This window comes from Lolium rigidum, chromosome 1 (assembly GCF_022539505.1).
Source record: "Lolium rigidum isolate FL_2022 chromosome 1, APGP_CSIRO_Lrig_0.1, whole genome shotgun sequence".
In the NCBI taxonomy this organism is placed as follows: Eukaryota; Viridiplantae; Streptophyta; class Magnoliopsida; order Poales; family Poaceae; genus Lolium; species Lolium rigidum.
Genome location: NC_061508.1, coordinates 231,785,860 through 231,812,041, shown reverse-complemented (window position 1 = coordinate 231,812,041; position 26,182 = coordinate 231,785,860). Strand labels below are relative to the sequence as shown.

The following is a 26,182-nucleotide window of genomic DNA, read 5'->3' as shown; positions in this document are numbered from 1 at the left end:
GGAGGGAAAGAGTGCTGGTGGAACGTCCAGGGGTGGTGGTTGCGCGCCCCAGGCTTTTTCAGCCTTTAGTCCTCCGCTCGTGAGATTCCAGGACTCTAGAATGTTCGTCTCCGCGGAATATTAATCCTCGAAAAACCCCATTTCCATTTGACTCCGTATAAGTCCCTAAAAATAAAAAATACAAAAAATAGGGATTTCATGTTCTGCAGAGTTATAACCAAAATAAATAAGATCATTGGAAAATTCCCAAAAATATTATAAATATAGATATAACATTATATAAGATGCAAATATGCGGAAATATTTAGCAATAAACTACAAAGTTTGTGTATGCATTTTACATGCATCAGTAGGCATGTAGTGTACTAGTGACACCCTCTTCCTTATCCCACCATGGACCCCTAGACCTAATTTTACTCTTTAATCCTTTTGTCTCTCCATTAAGATTAATCTTGGTCATTTGTCTAAGACTCTCTCCTATAAAAGGCCCCCATGAGGGGGAGTGATGTTTTGGCTCTTGGGAGCGTATGCTCCCTTTATTTTGAAATGCATCTTTGATACATTTCGAAATTTTAAAAAATTGCAAACGAAAATTCACTTATACATCTTCAATGGTACATGCGCACAAAGTCTTTCCATGAAAAATCGACTTGCCGTTTGGGATGTGTAAAAAAGAAAAACTTGGTGCTAAAAATAAGGCTTTTTGCGAGACATGTTTTGTCTTTTTATATCGAAAATAAAAAAAAATCGGATTTTCACGAAACAGTACGAACAAACATAGATTTTTGAGAAATACGTGCCAAAATGTTTTTTGGTATTTTTTACAATTATAAATATGTTTTTTTTGATGGATGGAGCATATGCACTGGTGACAAGGGATTAACTTATCAATGCCTATGGATTGTAGGCTAGGGTTTAGTTAGAAGTAGAGGGCAAGTAGATCTCGAAGGTTTCAGCCGAAAAGTGCTCGACGATTATGAAAACTAGGGTTTGCAGACAATGATTCGATGATCTCCTCGTCCCTCGACTCCCCCTTTATATAAGAGGTGGAGCCGAGGGTTTCGTTTTGTACAAGTTACGGAGCCGGGACGGTTTCTAACTCATCCCGCCAGATTACAAATAACACTTCCTATTACAATTCTACTTTCCTTAATATATCTTGTGTTCTTGAACCTTCTTATTCTTCGGGTAGTGGGCCTTCATTAAACCCCGGGTACTATCTTTGGCAGGCCCATTTGGGTTGCCTATGTCAGTAGCCCCCGAGATTTTGCTTGAATCGTAGAATCAGGGAAAATCTCCACTGCTTATTCTTATTCGACAATTTAAACTTTTCTATATTTCTTTATATAAATTTCTATATTGTACAGGGATATTGGTAATTGGGGCTAGTTCATCTGACGGATCAGGTACTAGTTAAGCTGCTCTAGTGGCAATCCGCAAAAACCTACTTCAAGATCACGTCCCTGGACATGATCCCGGGATACTTGGTGCAAACTTCGACGAGGCGCCGCTTAAGGTCTTACCATTCGTCGAGTCCCGGTCCAAATTTATCGAGTACCTAACGCGTCCGTTAGGATTTTTCTTCGTATCTGTTGATACGGATAAAAGTAGCGAGCGCGGTCTTCGGCGATGCCACGCCCGGCGAGAATGGATCTGGGGTCTTACCTTCGCAAATTTGCGGCATTCAGAAATTGATCGCAACATTGGCGTTCTGAGAATATATTGTCGAGTGCTTTTCCGGCTGTTGGAATGGCACATTTTCTCGAGTCAAATATGACTTATATTAATCTCCCGATGGGAGTATATGCAGAGTTAATTATAACTCGAAATATACTCTCTTGCTTTTCTATCTTTCTTTCTTTTTCCTTTTTTCATTTCATCGGGCATGCGAACAGCGTTCCCGATGGGAGTAGCCCCCGAGGCTACAGCCAAGAACTTGTGCTTGGTTGTAGGCTCAACATTTTAGTCCACCATGTCGCTATATTGCCATTATTTCCCGATATTCTCTTTTTTGTTTCTTCTACTTTTTATATCTCGGGTGCGCGAACAGCGCTCCCGATGGGAGTAGCCCCCGAGGCTACAGCCAAGAACTTGTGCTTGGTTGTAGGCTCCCACAATTTCTATATTTGCCATAGTCGAAATTTTACTTTTATCGAAGTAGCCCCCGAGCATTTGGGCAAAAGCTTTGTTTCTGACCAAAGGCTCCCGAAATATTCAAATAACTTCTCCTGTCGCCATTCTCCTTTTATTTTTCTTGTCGACATATTTTCCTTTGTCAAATTCTCTTTAGCTCCATTAATAGTCGAGATTTTTCTGCCTTGTGGGTCCATTGCTCCCACCACGATGACACGTCGTGCAAGTGGGGGACACACGTCCTCCGCTTTTCCTGGCGCACGCTCAGTAACGCCTATTCCATTCCATCTTCATAAAAATACCTTTTTACCCTCTTATCTACTGGATCTCTTTTCACCATACGATTTCTTCATCCGACGGTTCATTACTTCTCCCGAAGCCTATATAAACCTTTCTTCAACCTCCGTCCAGTCCTTCGCTTGCGCCGCACATCTGCTCCCCTCTGCGAAAACTCCCCTGCGCCCATCTCTTTCTGATCTTCTGCACACACGAACATTGCTTCTTCAGTGCTGTTGATGCCACCACGCACACGCCTTACTCGCCATAGCACTCCAGAATCCACGATGGCTGCTGAAGATCTTGAGTGGGAGAGATCTAAAATCTCCAACCAAGATGTCAACCTGATGAAAAGGCTTGGCCTCATGAAGAAGGAAGACGCCATCCGCTTTCCCAGCGAAGAAAGCTACCCCAACCCTCCAATGGAGTACCGGGTTAGTTTCGTTGATCATCTCATCCGCGGCCTTTCTTCCCCAATCCACGATTTCCTCCGCGGTCTTCTCTTTGTCTATGGGATTCAGCTGCACCAGCTGACCCCCAATTCCATCCTTCATATTTCTATTTTTATCACACTTTGCGAATGCTTCCTTGAAGTCGCTCCTAATTGGGCTCTTTGGAAGCGCATTTTCTGCCTTCGCCGCAATGGCGCTCACAACGCCACCTACAACATAGGTGGTGTAGTTATCTGTGTCCGAACCGACGTCGATTACTTCGACGTCAAATTTCCTGACTCTGTCCAAGGATGGCGCAAAAGGTGGCTCTATATACACGAAGAAAGTGCCAACTCCGTGGAACACAACATAGTTCCGTTTGACGGAAACGCAAAAATTCAACGCCGCTACTCCTGGGATGCTGAAGCTTCCGAAGAAGAGAAGAAGGCGACAGAAGCTCTTATGTCTCGTATTCATCAGCTCCAAAATACTCGAGGCAAAGAGTTATCTGGTGTCCAAATCACTGCCTATTTTCTTAGGATTAGAGTGCAGCCTCTTCAGGCTCGCAAAAATCCCCTTTGGACGTATTCTGGCGTCAATGATGCCAATAGGCTCTCCAATGATCTTTCTGTGAAGGACTTGGAGAAACTTATTCGAAGAATTACCTCGCTGAGCAAGAAGGATCCTATTCCTTCTTCTTGTCGCGTGGAGCCATACAGCTCCACCAATCCTCTCCCCGAGGTATTTTGTCTTCTCGAATTTTTATTTTGTTCCGAATTTTCCCTGTATCTCATTGTATTGATATTTCTCTACTTTTCCTTTTGCCGCTATTTTCCTGCAGAATCATCCTACTATGGCTTCCCTTCCTCCTCTTCCTGAGGATGGAGAAGTAGAAGAAATGGGCATTGTCACTGACGACAATCAAGAAGCTCCATCCTTTGTGAATGATCCCGTGGATTCACGAAAATCTGCGGGATCTTCCGAAGACACTACATCGGTCCAATCTCCTCCTCCCGCCGTTTCTCCACAGAAGAAAAGGAAGAGGAGTGATGCCGAAGATTCCGGCACATCCAAAGCCGAAGAAGTTGTTCCTTCTCATCCGAAGGCAGCTTATGATCCTTATATTGAATCCCTCATCAGCTCGTAAGTTACCTTGATTTCCCCTTATTTCTGTAGTCGAAGTTTTTCCTTGTCTTGCTTTTTATGCTATTTGATCCTCACTCGCAGTGATGACGAGGAAGAAGTACCAACTCGTGACGTAGCTCCTCGGACGAGCACGTCACATACTTTAGTTATTTCGGAGAAGCCCGTTGAAGGAGAAGAATCGTCGCCTCCTCAACAAAATGTTGATACATCTACTCCTCCTTCGAGCCCCCTTGTCCCTTCACCCAAAAGGGCAAGGGTTGAAATGATCATTGAGCCTCCCCCTCAATTGAGCAGCTCTTCGTCGCAGCTCTTGGATGATGTAAGTTTGTCGACATCTATATTTTCCTCTATTTTGCTTTTTATGCCCTTACTTTTTTTTAATGCCGATGTTTTCTCCTTCGTTCTTCTTCTTTGACAGCCTATGATCAAAGATCTTATCCGCATCGGGTCCCAATTTATTGGGTACCGCGAGTATGCCGAGCGAGCCGAAGGTAATAACCTTTATATTTACCGTTCTTCCTGAATTTTGCTCCTTTTTGTTTGTCGCGATTTTTTGATCTTTCTTTCCCCTTTTTTATCTTGATAGAGAAACTTGCGAGAGGCCAACAAACGTGCCGACGCACTTGCTCACAAACTAGAGCACGGTGAGGCGGCTCGCGAGAAAGCCGAACTTGCCGCTAGCGAAGCTAAAGCCGAGGCCGATGATGCCAAAGCAAAGGCTGCTAGTGTCGAGGAACTGCAGAAAAGGCTCAAAGATGCTGAATCTGCTTTAGACGAGCAGAAAGCTGCACAAGCTGCACGTGAGCAAGGGATCATCAAGCGTCTGAAGTCGCAAAGTCGACGTACTCTGAGTAATATCATCAATCCCTTCTATTTTATTGTACTTCCTGTTTCTTGGTTTTTGACTAATGTTTTGTCTCGTGTGGCAGCCCAAACGGACCAGGATTTTGATCTGGATAATCCTGTCAATGACCCTCTCCTCGACGCACTTTATCTTCTCGGAGTTTCATGGGCGCGAAATTCGTGAAGGCGTGGCCAATGCCAGTGCAGGTTTGTCGGCGTTGTTCCCCTACTTCTTCCCGAAGAAAGAGGAACCTTCGACTTTCCTTGCCCTTGCCAAGCTTTTCAATTCATCGGAAGACCTTGGACCGAAGATGCGTCGAGAAAATATGAAGGTTGTCTGTCGAAAATACTGTTGCCCTAGTTGCTGACAGCCAACAGACGCTTGATTGGATGAAGGTTGGCGACACCGATCAGATAGAGCAGTCGAGATGGAGATCGCTGATTAGGGCAGCCAAGCCCAACACGAAGAAGATCTTGGCGTATCTCGGGATCAAGCCAGCTTCGACTCCTAGCTCTTCGAGGCCGGAGGTCTAGTTGCATGCCTCCTTTTTTTTCTTTTTCTGTTTCTTTTGCCCTTGTCGCCATTTTAGCCTTGGCGACAATTACTCTCTTAGTCCCCCTGGAAAACTTTCTTTTGTAATGTCTGTGTAAATTTTCTAGAAAGTAATGAAATTCCTCTTCGTACTTTTCATTGATCCTGGGCCTTTCTTTTCCAGTTAATATTTGATAATTACTCGACCACTCCTTGCTCTGTCGCTGCTTCACCTGCATCTTCCTTCTTGAAGAAAGTACTAGTCGACCATAATCTCCTCGAAAGTTCGTCAAGCAAACATTTGTCGGAAGATTTGCAAGAACTTCGACAACAACTTCAATCTATGAAGAAACAAACTTTGGCCATGATGGAACAATCTCGGAAAGCATCTGAACGAGAACAACTTGCTCTTCAACAAGCCCAAGAAGCTATGGCTGCTAAGGATGCTGCTGTATTGGAAGCAAAAGGAGCCACGACCCGAGAAAATAGTATGCTTGAGCTAATGCTGGAAGCTAGCACAGATATGTTAGGTACGTTTTTGCGATCTTAAGATGCCTTCTCTTTATTTTGATGTGCCTTTCTTCCAATTTCTTGCCCTGTCGCTTTAACAGGCTCAGTTCTTGATTCTGCTGCCGAAGATCAGAGAGTAAATGAGAGAACAAATCTTCTTGTCAATCTTTCCCTTAATCATGGCTGTTTGTTCTGGCCACCTCGAACGAACCCAACAGATTGTTAGGTTCCAAGATCGTGCTTGCCAAGTGCGCGACTTTCTCAATTTTTGCACGGCGACATTAACCCTTGTCTATAGGAATTTATTTCCTCGAAACGAGGTTCCAAAATCTCTGCCTGAATTATTAGAGGTATTCAGAGATGCTCCCCGCATTCATAACTTTGTGCGGGCTCAACTCTCTGCTGGAGCGAGATTCGCCATGATTATGATAAACATCTGTTATCCAAAGTTAGACCTGACGAAGATTGTTGCTGGTTGCCTGGCCAAGAAAACTCGTCGGAAAAATGATATTGACTCAATCGATGCTATGGTAGCTCCCGTGGCCGAATCGATGATAGATGAACTTCTTCGGATGGACTCAGAGTTCTTTATCAAGGGTTCTTATGCTGAACATAAAACAACCAGAGGCATGTCCGTAGATAGTATCTTGGGGTTTAACTGATTTGTATTATATTGGACCTTGTATCTTATTCCTCTTTTTTACTTCCGAAGGAATTTATTGTATATTGCCGAAGCCCTCTATATTGTTGAAGCCCCCGAGCCTAACTGGGCGAAGGTTCTACTATTTTTTCCTCCTTGAAATCTATCTTTCCTGTTGTAATAAGACATCCTTGTTTTTCCCTTGGATGGATTGCCAGTCTTCGAGTATCTTTGATGTCGAAATTCTATATTTGTATTCCGAGGTTCTTAAACCAAAGCACTTAAGATTTTTGATGTGTACACTATATTTATGATTGCTGACTTCTGTTTTTTATATTTGGCGAGGTATTAATGTACCAAGGCGAAATATTTCAGTGAATCTATATTGTATGTATTTTGAAACTTAGGCGTTGAGCCCCCGAGCGTGTCGAAAAATAAGAAGTATATCTCCACTATCTTTATTATATTGCAGCACCACGAGCCCGCCTCATTAAAAACCTTTTCCGGCCCCACTCGGTGCCCCGAAAAAGGAAAAGAGTGCGCCTGAAAACTCGTGGGCGTTTCAGTACATTGAAGTTTTACAAGGACTATATTTTAGCTCTAGGCGTAGAACCGCCTGAGTTGCGCCACGTTCCGGGGTTTTGCTCCTCCACCCCTGTCTTCTTGTCCTTTATCCTGTATGCTCCTCCTCCGATTACTTCCGTGACAATATAGGGACCAAGCCATGGTGACTCGAGTTTTTCATGACTTTTTTGCGTGAGCCGAAGAACTAAGTCTCCCACTTGGAAGGATCTTGGCCGCAAACGTCGGCTGTGGTAATTCTTCAAGTCCTGTTGATATTTGGTGACCCTTGATAATACTTCGTCTCGAGCTTCGTCGAGTGCGTCTACATCGTCTTCCAATGCTGTCCTTGAAGCTTCTTCATCATACGCTGTGACTCTAGGGGAGTCGTGCTCTATTTCTATTGGTAGTACTGCCTCCGCACCATGGACCAGAAAAAACGGGGTTTCTTGTGTCGCTGTATTTGGTGTTGTGCGGATGCTCCACAACACACTTGGTAGTTCTTCAGGCCAGGTATGTCGAGCTTTTTCTAGTGGTCCCAACAGGCGTTTCTTGATGCCATTGCAGATAATGCCATTGGCTTTCTCGACCTGCCCGTTGGTTTGAGGATGTGCAAGCGACGCAAAGTGCAGCTTGATACCCACTTCTTTGCGGTAATCTTTGAATTCGTTGGATGTAAAGTTACCGCCATTGTCCGTGACGATGCTATGAGGCACTCCAAATCTGAAGACGAGGCCTTTTATGAATTTTACTGCGGATGCTCCATCTGGCGAATTTATCGGCTTCGCTTCTATCCACTTTGTAAATTTGTCGACAGCTACTAGCATGTATTCCTTTCCTCCTGGCCATGATTTATGTAACTTGCCCACCATATCGAGTCCCCATTGTGCAAAGGGCCACGACAAAGGTATTGGTGCTAATTCTGCTGCTGGAGAGTGAGGTTTTGCGGCAAACCTTTGACACGCGTCGCAAGTCCTTACTATTTCTTTGGCGTCCTCGATTGCTGTCAACCAGTAGAATCCTGCCCGGAAAACCTTGGCTGCGATGGCTCGACTACTCGCGTGGTGGCCGCATATTCCTTCGTGCACATCCTTCAGAATTACTCTTCCTTCTTCGGGTGTTACACACCTTTGCAGAACACCTGAAATACTTCGCTTGTACAGTTCTCCTTTGACCACCGTGAAAGCTTTAGACCGTCGAATTACTCGCCTTGCTTCAACTGGATCGTCGGGTATTTCTTTCCTGAGGATGTATGATACATATGCTTGCATCCAAGGAACTTGTACCATCATTACAAGCTCTTGTTCGTCTTCATCCTCCGTGGTTTCTGCAAGGGGTGTCGAAGTTCTTTCTTTTTTCTGCACCTTTTTTGGTTTTGTAGATCTCTCCGATATTTCTTCCCAAAACACTCCTGGCGGGACCGGGAGGCACTGCGACCCGATGTTTGCGAGGACGTCGGCTTCATCGTTGCTCAATCTACTGATGTGGTTTACTTCGCATCCATCGAATAGCTTCTCGAGTTCATTGTACACCTCCTTATATGCTACCATGCTATCATTGACTGCATCACATTGGTTCATAACTTGCTGGGCCACCAATTGTGAGTCGCCAAAGATTTTTAGTCGAGTTGCACCGCATGCTTTTGCTATCTTCATCCCGTGTATGAGGGATTCATATTCTGCTTCATTGTTAGATGCGTTAGGGAACGTCATCCGAAGGATATACTTCAATTTGTCGCCTTCAGGTGATATAAGTATGACTCCTGCGCCAGCTCCTTCTACTCTCTTGGACCCGTCAAAATTCATGGTCCAGGTTCTCGACAGAGTGCAGGGGTCCTGTGTTTTGCGGCTCCATCCACTCTGCGATGAAGTCCGGCAAAACTTGCGACTTGATTGCTTTTCTTTTTCATACGTGATGTCCCGAGGGAAAGTTCTATTCCCCAAAGGGAGACACGACCCGTAGCTTCTGGATTGTTCGAGTATATTTGACAAACGAGCCTCATTGACCACTATGATCGGGTGTGCCGAAAAATAGTGGCGCAATTTTCGTGCTGTTGTGAACACTCCGTATGCTAGCTTCCAGTACCGAGGGTACCTTTGTTTTGACGGCGATAAAACTTCGCTGACGAAGTAGACTGGCCTCTGTACTCCGTGGAGTTTTCCTTCTTCTTCTCTTTCGACAACCAGCGCCGTGCTTACCACTTGGGGCGTGGCTGCGATATATAATAGGAGAGGTTCCTTTTCCTTCGGTGCCACCAAGATTGGTGGTGTCGAGATTTTGCGCTTCAAATCTTCGAAAGCTCTGTCGGCTTCTTCGTTCCACTGGAATTTGTCTCCTTGTTTTATCAAAGCGTAGAATGGTAACGCTTTTTCTCCTAGCTTGGCGACGAATCTGCTCAAAGCTGCGACTCGCCCAGTTAACTGTTGTATCTCTTTCAACTTTGTTGGCTTTCTCATTGTTACAATAGCTTGTATTTTATCGGGATTTGCTTCAATCCCTCTTGCTCGAGACTAGAAACCCCAAGAGTTCTCCTGCTTGGGACACCAAAGGAACACTTCGTCGGGTTCAACTTCGAGCAGAATTTGTTGAGGTTGTCGAACGTTTCCTTGAGGTCCTCTATCGGTGTTGATCCTTCTTTTGATGTTATGACGACGTCGTCGATGTATACTTGCACGTTTTTCCCAATCGTGTCGCCAAACACTTCGCATCATCCTCCGATATGTTGCTCCCGCGTTTTTCGGACCAAAGGGCATTGTTCCGTAACAAAACACGCCATAAGGTGTAATGAACGCAGTCTTTACTTCATCTTCTTCTTTTAACCTGATCTGGTTGTAACCGGAATACGCGTCCGAGAAGGAAAGACGTTTGCATCCAGCCGTGGAGTCGATAATTTGATCGATCCTTGGGAGGGGGAAGTGATCCTTTGGACAATGTTTGTTGAGACACGTAAAGTCGACGCACATGCGAAGGACCTTAGTGTTTTTCTTTGGCACCATCACGGGATTTGCTACCCATGTGGCTTCTGTGAATATCTCTTTGATAAAACCAGCTTCTTGTAGTCGATTGATTTCCGACAGCATAGCTTTGCGGTTTGGTTCCGAAAAACGCCGCAAAGGTTGTTTGATTGGTCTCGCTGATGGATCCAAATTTAGGTGGTGCTCGGCAAGTTCCCTGGGTACTCCTGGCATGTCAGCTGGACACCATGCGAAGATTTTCCAGTTCTCACGGAGGAACTCGACGAGCGCGCTTTCCTATGCGATATCCATGTTGTTTGCAATGGATGTCGTCTTTTTTGGGTCTGTCGGGTGAATCTGCACCTCCTTAGAATTTTTCTCTGTGTTGAAAGTTGATTCTTTATTTGGCCTTCCAACGTCTGGCAGTACGTCGTAATCAGTCATGCTTTTCGACGCCAAATACTCAGCTTGCATCCCGAAAGTTTCTGATAACCGATGGAAATCCTTGTCGCACTTATCAGATAAGGCGAAACTCCCTTTGACCGTGATTGGTCCCTTGGGTCCAGGCAATCTCCACAACAGGTATGTATAGTGTGGTACTGCCATAAATCTAGCATATGCTTGGTCGTCCCAACAAGGCGTGGTACTCGCGATGGAAAATCCACAACTTCAAACTCCGGTTTCTCGATTCTATAATTTTCTCGGGTTCCAAAGCTGAACGTCGAGGTTGATCTTCCCCAATGGGTAACTTGGTTTCTCCGGTGTGATGCCGTGGAACCTTGTGTCTGTTGGCTTCAAGTTTGCTAAGGATATGTTCATCTTCCTCAATGTATCTGCGTACATAAGGTTTAAGCTGCTGCCACCATCTATGAATACTCGGGAAACATCGAAACCCGCGATAACTGCTGGCAGAATAAGTGCTGACTGCCCTGGTCGAGGAACTTGCTGCGGATGATCCGCTATGGTGAAGCCGATGTCTTGCCCTGACCAATTGAGGTACTCAACTGTTGGTGGAGGCATTTTCTCTGCCATGAACACCTGTCTCGAGATTACTTTTTGAGTTCCGTTGGACGGCCTTCCCTTCGAATCATCGACACCGCTCCGTTTGAGTTAGGATCGACATAAGGTGGTGGTGGAGGTGCTGCCGCTATTCCGAGCTGATGCCGATTGTCGTCCGTAATCGCGGGAGGTGGCGGTAGATGAATTTCGCTCCCGGGCTCCCGAGGGTTTCTCTCGTGCTGCTCGAGCGTGAGCGTTTTCGCGCATCCGAACATTGCCCGAAAATTTCGACGGTCTTTACGCGGTGCCCTGACTATCTTTTCCCGTTGCTGTCGAGGAAGAAGTGCATCTGGCACGGTCCGTTCAGCATTTCTTCGGGGGACACGAAAGGTTTTGGAAACCTCGGCCCACTATTTTGTCTGTTGCGGGAGTCGTCCCTATTATCGCTTCGCTGCTCATTGCTTCTCTGATAATCATCTCTGTTGTTTCCTCCCGTGTTTGCCCGAAATCCTGCCGAAATTTGCCCTGGGGCGTCATAGTTTGGATACTGCCGAGGAAATCGTCGCCTCGATTGATAATTTCGACCACGGTCCTCCTCCGGCGACCTGTGTCGTTTATTGTGGACGAGTGTCTTCTCCGTCTGCCCATCTATTTGCTATCTCCATCAACGCGGATACTCGTTTTTGGATTGGTCCTTCCCAAGTCCTCGACAAAATCTCCACGCCTAATTCCTGCGACAAACGCATCTATTGCTCTCTCGTCAGATATATTTTCTGCCGAGTTTTTTATGATGTTCCACCTTTGGATGTATTTTCTCATTGACTCATCCGGCTTTTGTCGACACGCTCTCAGCTCTTCTAACGACGCAGGTTTTTTGCACGTGGACCTGAAGTTTTTGACGAATACGTCCTCGAAACTTTCCCAGCTGTCGATAGACCTTGGCGGAAGTTTTTTGATCCAAGATCGTGCGGCTCCACTTAAGTGCACCTGAATACTTTGCATGGCTGTTGCTCTAGTTCCTCCGAGTTAACTTCACTGTCTCGAGGTAATCAATTAGCCAGTCCTCTGGATCTTGCAGGCCGTCGAACTTTTTGAAGTGATCAGGCAACTTAAATCCCGACGGGACTCGAGTTTTTCGTACTCTCCTTGTGAAGCACGGCAGGCCGCACATATCCTCGTCGTTAAGCTCCGGGGATTGTCGATGATCCCTTCTGCTTTGTCTCGCTCTATCGACCCCTGCTTGTGCTCCTGTGTCTCTTGCTCTGCTTGGTCCTTCAGGGACTGCCGCCGTTGCCGCTGCAGGTCGTGGACTATTTTGTCTTGCCGCTCCTTCGGGAGGCGTTGCTACGAACGCTGTCCCCATAGCTCCAACCCTCGCTAACGCCATATTGTATAATGTTTCCCTTGGATCTCCCGGGGGTGGCCTGGATGCGAGGATGTAAGCTTGTGTCGCCATATACCCAGCTTCTGGTGTCTTAGGGATAATATTTCCTCTTGTATCTATCGACATAAAGGACATGTCGAGGTTTTGAACCAAGTGCTCTCTTTCCGCTTCGGGTATGTGTTGTAACCTTGATCTTCCTCTGTTCCGAGCCTCCCTGTGGCTATCACCCGAAACTCTAGATTGTCCACTTAGATCCGCCCTTCTCCTGCTGGATGCGAAGCTGCCTCCTTTCTCCTGTTCAACTCAGCCTGTCTCGTTTTTCTATTTCTCGGGCAGTTTGTGCGAGCCTATATTGATAAGCTTGCAGTTCTTGAGCTGTAGCCGTTGTCGTCATTGGCTCCGAACCATCTAGGGCTTTTGCAGCTCTATCCCAGGCTGCTTGCGGAAGTTGAACTCTGACACGTGGTGTGGGCCCATCATATTTAGTGCCCATACCTCTCCTTAGATCTGAGGGATCGACATATGGATTCCCCAAATCGTCGAAAGCCTCCGATGTTTCTTCTTGATTTTCGATAGCATAAATCCGATGATATTTTGTACTCGGATCTATGTTGGGTTTGGTGACATCATTGTTGAGATTGATGAAGACCTTGCCCATCGTGATGGATTTGTCGATGAAGTCGTAGCTGTCGACATCGCTTGAGCCATCGCTTATATATGAGTCCGTAGATGACTCAAACGATGTGTCGCCGAAGATCTTGGCGAGTTTCTCTCTTGCTCTGATGCTGACGTAACGTGTTGCCGAAGTTTCTTCTTCTGACTCGGTTGACGATGCGTAGCTTGAAAAATCGGAATCGACCGCCGATGATCCCGACGAAATCGGAATTTCGACACGATACGATCCTTCCTTCTCGACGCGAAAGTGAAACCTTCCGAACGTCATCTCCATAGGCTCCGCCAGATACGCATATGCATCCAAACGGGAGGGTGGGTGAGGAACAAAATCAACAAGACCGAGCAGCGATCCGTTTACCTCGATCCATAGTGTTGCTTCCGGTTGACGATGTCGAAGATCTTGAACGTGCCATCGAGATCAGATCCTTACGCCTCTAATTCCCACGAGACGGCGCCAATTGACAAGGGATTAACTTATCAATGCCTATGGATTGTAGGCTAGGGTTTAGTTAGAAGTAGAGGGCAAGTAGATCTCGAAGGTTTCAGCCGAAAAGTGCTCGACGATTATGAAAACTAGGGTTTGCAGACAATGATTCGATGATCTCCTCGTCCCTCGACTCCCCCTTTATATAAGAGGTGGAGCCGAGGGTTTCGTTTTGTACAAGTTACAGAGTCCGGGACGGTTTCTAACTCATCCCGCCAGATTACAAATAACACTTCCTATTACAATTCTACTTTCCTTAATATATCTTGTGTTCTTGAACCTTCTTATTCTTCGGGTAGTGGGCCTTCATTAAACCCTGGGTACTATCTTTGGCAGGCCCAATTGGGTTGCCTATGTCAACCGGGAACCGAATTGAATTTCCCCACATGGGCATGTCTCTATTTACTCTCACCTGAATCAAACTCAAGGGGAGAGGCACACACCCACTCGGGGTCCTTGTAAGGCTTGCATCTGGGCATCAACATCCGAGGGAGCATGTAAGACACAAAAGTGGTGCATCGAGGTGGCATTCTAAGATTATAGCCACTAGTAGAGCTCTTCTATCATTGAGGGATATTTGAAGTGACCATGTTTTGTACCACTCATCAAACGATTCCTTTGTTGCCTCTCAAAATATAAGAGTAAGTCCCGCTTCAGTGGACAACGAAACATATTTTTAGAAAATATCGACGGGTCAACTTTGCCATCGTACGTTGACATCGTACGGTGACCTTCGTTTAAGACCCCTACACACCCCAACTGACTTTTCATCACAAACTTCTAACATAGGGACACGCCTGCTCTCTTTGTTGTCTCAACACTGGCAACATGTTATATGTTGGGGGCCTCTAGCTTGATGCTTGGGATGGCAGATAAGTGGTAAGGAGGAGATTGAGATTATTACATAAGAGCTTTGATAAAGAAAAAGGTAATATGCAAATTTAGTGGAGAATCATGGAAGATGAACATATGTATCTTTTCCCCTAATAGAGCTCGCGGTGTGATTTTTTTAATGTTACAATCGCGAATATAACCCTAATAAAAAACAGTTACATCGAGTTTGTTTCGGACCTAAACACAAAGATTCAAAAACATGATAAATAGATTTGTAAAATGCGATTATATATGAGTCTTGATGGAAAAGGGCAAGAAGAACAGAATGTGGAAGAGATTTTTTTTCCGAAAAGAAGGATAGGTGACCAAGAAGGGAAGGCAGGGAGAGAGAACACAAGGGTAATGTGAGGGGTCTGCCTAGGGATGTGTGAAAGCTGCAGGCGTTCACGAGGGGTGGCACAGCTCTACATCACTCCCGCATATGCATGCGTTCTACTGCTCCCCTTTCTTCTTCCTCCTGCTATCTATAGCTCGCTCATCATCATTATTCTATTGCTCTCGTCGATCACCATTGCCAGATTTAGTAACCCCTCCGTATCCATCATGAGGTTGACCCCACCTCCCAAGTTACTCCTACAAGTTACTCCTCCTTCACATAGTACGACGATGATCCCATCAGCAATAAATTCTTCTCCCCTTCCTTCGGACAAGCCGTACAGGGCAGAGTCATCATCTATCTTCTTCTTTTTTACCTAGGCAGCTTACGCTTACCTCACACCACCATCATCTTCCTTCTACCACCTCTAGCTACATTTAATCGGTCGAGGTAGCCTTCTCCTCCATTCCCCTATAAAGCCCTCCGTTATGTGACCACTCATGTGCTCTCTCTCTCTCTCTCTCTCTCTCTCGTCTAGCTGCTACTAGCTCATAGGGACACACTTCGGAGTCTGGAAGCTGGAGGAGCAAGCTCAGTTCATCGTCGGTTGATCTCCGTCTACCTAGCTCTACTTACTACACATCTAGCTCGCTCGCTTGCTTGGTTGCTGGGCATGGACAACATGACCCACAACTCGAGCAGCAGCAACTCCTGGGACTTGGACATGAGCCTCGGCAGCCACCACCACCCTCTCCTCTTCGACCACCCCACCACGACTCCACCGGCGCCGCCACCGCCGCCATTATCCTTCCACCTCCACCCACCTCTTCCATCACAGCAGCAGCAGCAGCACCACCAGCTAGCCTTAGATCATTCCCCTCCCCCATCCCTCTTCCCTCCTCACCACCTCCACCATCTTGACTTGGCCGTCGACCTCCACCGACATGGCCATGAATACCACCAGCACCAGCACCAGCAGAGAGATCAGCAGCACGACGAGATGCAACAAAGGCCGCCGCCGCCGACGGATCAGGAGGGTTCGCAGTCACAGCTTCATCAGCAGCACCAGGACGCCGTGGACGAGGCGGAGGAGGAGCTGGGCGCGATGAAGGAGATGATGTACCGGATCGCCGCCATGCAGCCGGTGGACATCGATCCGGCTACAATCAAGAAGCCACGCCGCCGCAACGTGCGCATCAGCGAGGACCCGCAGAGCGTCGCCGCGCGCCACCGCCGCGAGCGGATCAGCGAGCGCATCCGGATCCTGCAGCGCCTTGTCCCAGGGGGCACCAAGATGGATACGGCTTCCATGCTCGACGAGGCCATCAGGTACATCAAGTTCCTCAAGCGCCAGGTCCAGGACCTCCAACACCAGCCTGCACCGCCGCATCAGCAGCACTATCCCGGCGGGGGCAGCAGCGGCGGCGCTGGGCCTAGTAGTACGGTGGCCATGGCGGGGCGGCCGGCCTTCCTGCCACTGGGTGCCGGATCCCTGATCGACTGGGCGGGGCTGACCAGGCAGGTGGATATCCACGGGCCGACGTCATCGTCGTCCTCGTCCTCGATGGGCGGCGCACTAGGTTTTGGGTTCAGCGGCGGCGGCGGTCAAAGCAGCCATGGAATGCACTGAGAAGGTTAGGTGATGGGTGGATTTAACTAGGGATGGATCATGGATGCATGGATATGATGACTAGAGAGAGGTAATTTTGATTTAATTTCTTCCTAATTCTTCTTCCTCTTCTTGCGAGTTTGTGTACTGGATGTTTTCTATGATGAAATTAAGTTCAATTTTATGAGTAATAAGATTACCTAGGGTTTGTGCCAAAGTTAGCTTTGTTTGCCTTGTGATCGATCTATCTTGATGGTTAATTTTGTATTTCGACTTGTCTCTGAGTTTTCATTTGTCAAGAAGGCAGAATTTAGTATAGTTTTGTCTGTTTTGAAGATCATGCATACTGCTACACATACACAGTAGTCCCGTGTATATAAAATTATAGATATCTGCATCATGTTCAGTAGCTTGATGGATGCAAAGCTTGCATGTTGACTACTACTCCGGTAGCTAGCTAGATGCTGGTTCTGCTTCATGGGAGAGGCGGGAGAGAGATACTACAGCACTCACATGCATTTATTGGTTAGTTACATGCCTGCGGGTTTGTCATGCTGAGATCATATCTCTTAACAATCTCTCCCCCTCCCTCTCCCTCTCCTTCTCCCTGAGAAATTTTTGGTCTGTTTTTTTCCCTACCTCGCCGGCCTGATGAGATAATACGTAGTCCATAGGGGGGTAGATGGAATTATTGGTGCAAGGTATTCAGTGCCATTGTCAGTCATGAGTGAGTGGTGAGGTGCTGAATTCTATGCATCAGGAAAACCAGTAAAGAAAGGAGGCTGGCTATCCTTGGAGAGTTCCCAGAGATGCAAACCAACAACCATTGAAAAGCTAGCTGTACCTTCCTTCTCTGACGACGACGATCACCTCTCTATCTATCTAACCACATATAGAGCGTAGCTAGCCTATGTTATCTTACGCCCTCTCTGCGGTATACTTGTCTTCTTGCATCCAAAATAAATATGAAAACCTAGCACACACGTCGAGTTCATGCATGTCTGTATGGTTTTTCTTGTGGCGGCCGGTCGCAAAAGGTTCTGCTGCAAGCATGTTGTATACACCTATATGATCCTGCGTGTTTGTGAAGAAATGCAACCGACAGTTCTTTTTTCAGAATTGTTACTTCAGTTTGTCTTCCATACTTGCACCAGCGGTATTTTATGTCAATTGACACTAACCAGCGTTGATTACCTACTCATCCATTCTCTGTCTCAACGTCACACGAGCTATTTTGGAAAACAGATAATTTAGTATTATCTCACATAGTACATAGAAAGAATGTTGTACTATACTTGTATTAGAAAGATCTTGGACAATCAAAACATGTAGTGTAAGTAGCTGGTATGCTTCTCTAATTTAGGTCACAGCAAACTTTCTGTGAGCACGGTACAATTTATATCTGCCATTCTTCTGGATGGTCCAGTTAAACATCTCTAGAGTCCATTTACATTCGCTCATCCTTATTACTGTATTATTTCCTTTCTTTCAAGTTTATGTTTGTTCATTCTGTATCCGTCAATGTCACTCCATTAGATAGTATGTTATATTAATTTGTTTGAACTAACAAAAGAATAGCTAGACAAAATAGTCAGTTGTTTGATTAGTTTGATAAAAAAAACAATATTTGGCTAAATTGTGCATCTGCCTTGTATGGCGTATTCAAGGTCATGAATGTTATGTTATTTTTTGCTCTAACAGTAATAAAAGAAAATTGTTCAGACTAGATTGATTATTTGGTGCCTTATCATATTTGGTTAATTTGTGCATCTGTGTTGTATGATGTGTTTTTCCATTTTGTTTTTCAGACTCTTGTATTTTTTGTGTGGATGTGCATACTTATCTGTTGGAATATTTAACCGAATATTCTATAGCATGTCCAAGTGAACACTATGTATTATGATATAATCATATACCCATGAATGTTTCCCAAGAAGGACCAAAAGACAAAACTGTCGTGGTAAAAATGTAATAATGATCACCAAGAGATACATGCATGGACCACACAATTTGATTCAACTGTATGCGACATCTCGAAAACTTATTTTTATTGACTAATAGAACACGAAAATACAAGTAACTTTTCTAATGGTGCGACATGAACTATGCTTTAAATATATTATTTTGACCATGTGTGGCTATATATATGTAGAGCATATAAGCGCATGATGTAACACCATGAAGAAAAAGATGTCCAAAATATATGTAGTACCTATGAACATCCATCATGTGCAGAAACAAAAAAAAAAACGGTGGAAATTTTAATAACATTCCAGAACGGTGCATTGCAGCACAAAAGTGATCCCATGGTATGTTCTCCGGTCATCAGTTGTGCATTACATTATTAAATGATCGATGTCATCTCCCATAATGGCACACCCTATGAGATGTCAATATACATGGCACATGGAATCTGTATATATCCTTTGCCTAGATGGTGCAAAATTTGGGAAGGATTTCATACATAACATTTTCTGCTTTGTCAAATAAAACACAAACTATAACAAATATGTACATATATGCTGATATGATAAAGGACATGAATTAAAAGGTTTCCTAGCTTCGATTCCATGTCGTGTCCCCAGTGCGTACCACCAACACTCTCCCTCAATGCTTTCTTCATGGAAATGTGTTTCAAGACAACCTAGTGCCCTCCGAAGACCATAGATGTCTCCACAACCGCACATATCTCAACAGTAAATATGTATATATCATATCCCTTGACAAGGAAAACATTAATTGGCACATTATATTCACAATGTTATCGCAACATAATTTTCCCTCTAAACATCAAATTTGATCTTACTAAATTCATGGATGATTAGGCTAGCATTACTCAACTTTCTATCTCACCACATGGTGGATTTTTATAATCTTTTCATGCATATAAGTTTATATAATACTCAGTATACTATTTAGTTCTAACTGACAGTTGTGGAGTATGTAGAAACCACATAAGATATAATGTTGTCAAAGCACTTCATAGAAGTGTTTGAACTAAGAGTGTTCATACGACCTGTTCTCTTCTGTGTGTACGTGTGGGTGGATGGGTGTGTGTGTGTGTGTGGGGGGGGGGGGGGGCAGAGATTTCAAGTAAGTTCAAATGTTCTCATGATTATATTTATAGCTCATAAATGATCTCATATCAGTTATACCCAAAGGATTTGGATCGAACTATTAGAAAAAGAAAGAAAGGAAATAGCTATCACGGTGGGCATTGCGGCCTTATGTCTATGTTGCTACAGAACATGTTGAATGAGCATGTCTTATATTGTAAACATATCAATGACCATGCATTGTTTGGTTGCTATTGCATTATTTATTGTGTTCAATGGATTTATTTCAGCAAAATAAGTGGAGCTCGGAGTATATTTTTGTGACTAACTCATACTACATTTCTTTAATTATATGCTTTGTGTTTCATAAGTATCAATGGGCATCATAATTTTTTTTCGCATTTTTCATTCAACATATACGTTGTTCTCACTTTCAGTCCATATATAAACCTGCAATGGTCGTTTGTGATAACTGAGACTTCGCCACTTGCTATTTTATTTTTTTTGCCAAAAATTGCCATGTGAATGTATATATGTCCAGTAGTCCAGATCCAAATTAATATGGGTACATATATGCTTAACCTTTTTAAATTTAATAAAAAACACATGTAAAGGTTCTGAAAATAAATAAATTAAGGAATCATACATGTAGTAATTAGATAGAAGCTTGTCCTTAAGAGTTCAAGTAAAATAAAGTTTGTGAGATGTGCACCAAAACTCACGAAAATAATTATTAAAAATAGCATGGAATGCATATATATATGCTACCTAACTTAATATAAATCCATCTGGTGATTTCCAGAAAACGTAGATTTGTGGCCATATTTTTTTTTACCGAAATTCACATAGACAATGCATATCACTGTCTATGTGTATACATAATTCCCTACGTTTTCGGAACTCGGAAAATGTTATTCTTAATGAGTTATAGAAATAAGGATCTTTATCATGCCCATATATATATAACTCTCACATGCGCCTGGATCAAAAGAAAGTGTACCTCCCTCCAGGTGACATTTGAATATATATAATGCATGGATGATCACAAAGGTGATCAGTTAAAATTTATGTTTCTGGTGCCTGCAGTAGCTGTATACACCAGTAGACACTGTTTCAGTCTCCACATCCACATACGCATACAGCAATAAAATACGAGGCTGTCCGGCATGCCTGTCTTCACATCGTGTGGCATGCATGCTGTGTGTGTAAGACTGCAAGATCAGCTATTTCATTGGAGAATTTGTTTCGGACGTTTGTGTATTTACACGTCTCAACTCTCAAGCAGATCGATCTATACATTGGATTCTCATATTGAAGGAAATAAATGATCTCTATACGTTTCAGATCTCTAATTCGAATTCTTATTGCATGCAACAAAATAATCATAGGGCGCGCAGGAACATGCATGCGCATGCATTCTCTAGAACTAGTGCTACGGCATCCATTAATTCCAAGTATAACTATAGTTTATAATAATATACATATGCATGCATGTGTTGCACATGTTTTTGCATGCATGTTAATCTAGAGAATATAATTTGTGTGCTCAAAGATATATTGCAAAAGGGAGACGTGCTCGGTCATGCATTACATGATCAGCACAAGGATTTGATTTGTAGGCCCTTGTTACTAGTTAGCAAGTGTACGCATGTACACTTGCAAAAGGCAGATATCAGTTCTCATTTCTGAAAGGGACTTCGAATATGAGCATGTTGTACGCAAATCTGTGCAGCCCAATCATTACATTCTTTTTCAATTACTAGAACATTCTTTGCAATAAATGGGAAAATGTGTATGTACAAACTACATGTGCATGGGTAGGAATTATTTTGCATGCACATAGGTGTGTAAATAGATAAGATAATTTCACACCGAATCCGTCTGCGGATAAAGATACCCGAACCCGAAGTTGCACCCAAATACAGTATGAGATATGACATAACAAATATCATGGGGATATGGATTATCCAAAACTAATTAGGATTATCTGGATGTTTTAAACCGGATAATCTCATGTTCTAGTCAAAATCTCCCAGAGTTCATTTGGTGAACAGGACTAGCTCTGAATCTACAACCGGCTAAGAGTATCTCCACCGGTGCTCCCCGAATAAGTGCCGACACATGCACCGGCAGCTAACTATTGGGGTCGCCCAAGCAGACTGCCGGCAGAATTTCTCTGTCTTCCCACACCGGTAGCCCCATAAAAAAAGCCCCAAACCGAAAAAACAAACAAACAAGAGAGCCTGTGAGGAAAAAGAAGCTCGGCGTCCCCATCCGCCATGGGCCCCGGCGGAGCATGGGGTGCATGGCTGGCCGTCACCGCCAGTCCACCACCGGAAGCGCCCCAGAGCCCGACGATCGCGCCAGGCCGCCGCCACCCGCCATCGATGCGTCGCGCCGCCTTCTCCCGCCACGACGCCGCGGCCGAGGATGCTCCCGACGTGCCCTCATCTTCCCCCGCCGCCGAAGATGGCCGCCGAGAAGCGGCGCATGCTGCTGGACGGGCTGGAGAGTCATCGCGGCCGTCCGCGCCGCCAAGATGCGCTCGGCCGTCGCGTCCGACGTCCCCGTGGCTCCTCCTGCTGGACGGACTGGCGGATCATCGCGACCGTCTGTGCCACCGAGATCCGCTCGGCCCCCGTGTCCGACATCCCCGTGGCTCCTCCTGCTGGGCGGGCTGGCAGATCATCGCGACCGTCTGCGCCGCCGAGATGCGCTCGGAGCGCCGCGTCCAACATCCCCGTGGCCCCGAGGGGAGCCTGGCCTCCACACACGCAGGACGCATCAGCAGTGGGCCGAGGGGAGCCTGGCATCCATGCAGCGCGCGTCGTTGATACGTGTAATATCCCAGGTAATGTGGTTACAAAAATAGAGGAAACAGATGTGTGCATTGCATTTATGCATAGAAAATCTGGGGAATTTTCGCGCTTTAAAGTAAAACAGATCACAATGAATCGAAGTTTCACTTGACCTTGGTGGAATTGAAGTAGCTCATCAAGTCAAGCGCTATAAACCTCAATGTGACTTTGTTAAAACCTTGTTCTGGGTAGAGATGATTTGATCTAAGGGGTTAGATCAAATGGAACTAATAATCAACACAACAACATTTCACTCAAGTATCAATTACTTGATCTTATAAAATATTATATTATGGTAAACCTTGTCATAACTTATGAACACCAATTCAATTGCAAATAAAGTAACAATAAAATGGAGAAACCATCCCTGACTTATCTTCTCCATGTACAAAACTAAATTTTGATCCTACCATGAACCTCATGGTATTCATTCTACCTTAATCTTGGAAACAAGATAAGGAGATCAACTCTCAAAATATATAAACTTATCTAATCTATATTATTATACACCAAACCTTGAGGGGTGAGAGTTCTATAATGATTGTTAGAGAGGTAATAACCAACCTTGAGCTAAACCTTGGATATACATCCAAGTATTCAAACCTCATCTCAAGAACACAACCTTGGGATATTATTCAAGACATTCCCAATTAAGAGAGACTATTCATATCAATTCTAGTTTTATCTATTTAAGAATAAAAGACAACCATTGAACTAGAGTATTAGGAGTACATCATAACCTAGAATAAGCTATTCTTATATAAGAGAGCTCAAACTATGGTGTTACACTCAAGTAGTTGAGGCAACATTTGAATGTGAGGGAGAGAACTATCCATATACCAGATGACCATATCATCATTGTTTGAGTAGTACTCTAACATAATATCTCAGGCATTCTCCTGGGACATAAACTAAAGAGACAATCATAGTAGTCCCATACAAGAAGGTAAATTAGAAGTGCTATACCTTGATTGATCTAGACAATGCTTGATCATGGAAGTGAGAACCCATTTAATGAGAGATACCTTAGGAAGCCAAATCTTGATCATTATAAATTGAGTGATGATCCTAAACCCTAAGAACTTGAGATAGAGACATTAAGAAAAAGTTGATCATGCCTAATCCATGATCATGCTCTTGAGGTATGTGAGGATAAGTTAAACCTTAATAAGATAAGTAGATATCATTCACCACATGAAATTATAGGGAGGAAACTAATAAGCAACCCTAGGCTGGTATCCCAACCTATAATTGTAAATCAATTGGTGATAATAAGTAGAATCTTACCACATCTATTTTCTCATTCATTCATCAATTAATGAACCTAAGAAAACCTTAGAGTTAAACACTATACTTCATATGGTGAGAAACCATATATCCATATGACCAAAGTTAACTATAAAAAGAACTATAACTAATGTAGTTATTTGAATGGTAGAATTGAGAATACTAATAGAAGTTAATTGGTAGAAGATAAAACCAATTCCCAAATCCTTAGTAATAAGAGAAGCACATGAAATATTAAGCAAGTCATCACCTTATCATAGTTAGGGGAGATTAAACCCTAGCACATGCAATATGGTGTCATCCCATCTCAATAACCTAGAATTAAATCTCAACCCTAGTTTGAGTATCACTTGGGTGATCACAATTAAAACCTAAGACATAATTGAGTTCCACACCTTGTGTCACTGGGTGAATAGAATTAGAGCCCTAGAATTGCTCCCTAGCTATATCTTATGTTTCATAAGATGAACCTAGTGCTAAATCTCGTAAGGGAAACTCATGTGTGGTGATCAACCACCTATCTTTATAACCAAGACCAAGCCATGATGAGAGTAATACCTATTCTAGGTACTTCAAGGAGTTGTTAGAAATATAATACTTGTGCCAACTCTAAAATAGGGGTATAATTAAATTCACAAAGACCTTAACAACTAAGTGTTCACATAAAATCATATGTAAGTGACTAAATCAAGACCCTAGAAATATTTAGGTACATAAAGCCATGCCATTTGATCACATCCTTAAATCATAAAAATATTTGGAATTTCAATAGAAAGAGAATGGAAATCTTAATTATTCACACACATATTTGAAATATTATATACATTGAAAATATCTTTATGTTAACAACCAAATTATTATGTCTCAAGCAGAATTATTACTTAAGAGGTAATTTTCAAGTTTAAAAAAATATACAAATATCTGCAAACAGAATTGAAATTCAAAACTGAATTCAAAAGAGAAATTGAAAACAGAAAATATAAAAAACAGAAAAAGAAAAAGGGCTTACCTAGCTTACCTGGCAGATCAGTGCAGCCCTGGAGGAGCCCAGCAGCAGCCCACCTTGGCAACCCAGCACCACGGCCCGAGTAGTAGCCCAGCCCAGCCAACTTACCTCTTCGGCAGAAAAATAAAAGGAGATGGTCGTCCTCATCTCTTCCTCGCGCCTGTAGGCCAGCGAGGCGCCGTGGTCGTCTTCGCAACGCCGCTGTCGATCCCTCCTCGTCCGAGGGCATGACGAGGCTTACCCTGGAGCCCTATAAAAGCCCCACGATGAACAGCAGCTGTAGATTTTTTCCTCTCTGCTCAGTTTCCGTTCAACCCGAAAACCTAGCCGTATAGTCTCCGGTTATCGCCGCCGATTGGGGAAACCCCGAGCCTCGCCGTGACCACCGTCGTCATCGCCAAGCTCTTCTTGCCCAACCCTTGCAAGGAATCGAGTTGGGGAGCGTCGAGTACCGCGAATCGACCTCTTCTCTGTCGCCGGTGATTACCGGTAATGGCGAAGCTGAGCTCACCTCCGCCCCTAATCAACGTCGCCGACCCTCTGGGAAGCCTCACGGTAAGATTTCCCGTCGATCGATGTTAGTTTCACAGCCTAGTTCCCCCGGTAGCATCCCGTCGACGTGAGCCGCCGTGCACCGCCGCAGTAGAAGCTCGCCGGAGCTTCTCCGGCGACCTTTTCGAGGGGGCGCCGCCACCATATGGTTCAGCGCGTCGCCCTGCGTCGAGCCCAACCACGCGCGCGTCCGCGGGAGTCGCCTAGCGCCGACGCCGTCGCCAGTTAACCGCCGGTCAAGAACACCCTGGCCATGCTGGCGATTTGGACTTGGTCCACGCTGACGTGGTCACCACCGTGGCCAATGGCCCACCAGTCATTAGCTGCGGGTATAACCTGTCTGGGTGCATTTAGTAGATTACAGATTTATTCCAATTCAATAATTGCTGAAACTTTGAAAATAATTATAAAATCCATTATAACTCGGAAAAATATAAATAAGACATCAAAATTCTTAGAATAGTAAACTCTATCCAATAAAAATATAATATGAAATTTTTATTTTTAATAAAAATTTAATTGTTTTATACTTACTAATTAAGTCTTTTCTTTTTTTCCTAATTGAATTAAAATTCAATAATTAGGAAAACCTTATAAAATAAGTAAAAAAGCAGTAAGAAAATAAAGAAAACATTAAAGCTATTTTCTTTATTTGTTAATTGGTTAAATCCTTATTAGAAGGATTTAAAACCCTGATTAGTAATTACCCTAATTATTAATTCATTAAAAATAATAAAATGCCAAACCCAACATTATTTTATTTCTAAGTTATTAATAACTTCAATTTCCTTATTGAAGTTATTAATCCTAGAATTATAGGGTAACTAGAAAAACCTAGTTCCATATGGTAGAAAAACAGGAATTCATCATTTCATGTGAAATCATAAAACCCTAATCCAATTAGAAACCCTAAGTCCAATAATTCATTTGAAACCCAATTTACTTCTAAAACCAAAACCCTAGATCCTCACATGTGACCATAGTGTTCTATTTTCATACATAGAACCATAGTAGCAACTAAACACTAGTCTTGGTC

General features: G+C 44.0%; 1 protein-coding gene across 1 annotated transcript; it reads left to right on the top strand.

Annotated features, from left to right (window-relative positions):
• The first annotated feature begins 15,451 nt into the window (after positions 1-15,451).
• Positions 15,452-16,408, top strand: LOC124683302 (transcription factor HEC3-like). Its single transcript, XM_047217852.1, has one exon. The coding sequence runs from the start codon at positions 15,452-15,454 to the stop codon at positions 16,406-16,408; it is 957 nt and encodes a 318-aa protein (XP_047073808.1).
• Positions 16,409-26,182: the final 9,774 nt, after the last annotated feature.

Bases quoted from the DNA above. Each gene is read 5' to 3' on its own strand.
- LOC124683302 (XM_047217852.1), top strand. From the start codon at position 15,452: ATGGACAACATGACCCACAACTCGAGCAGCAGCAACTCCTGGGACTTG.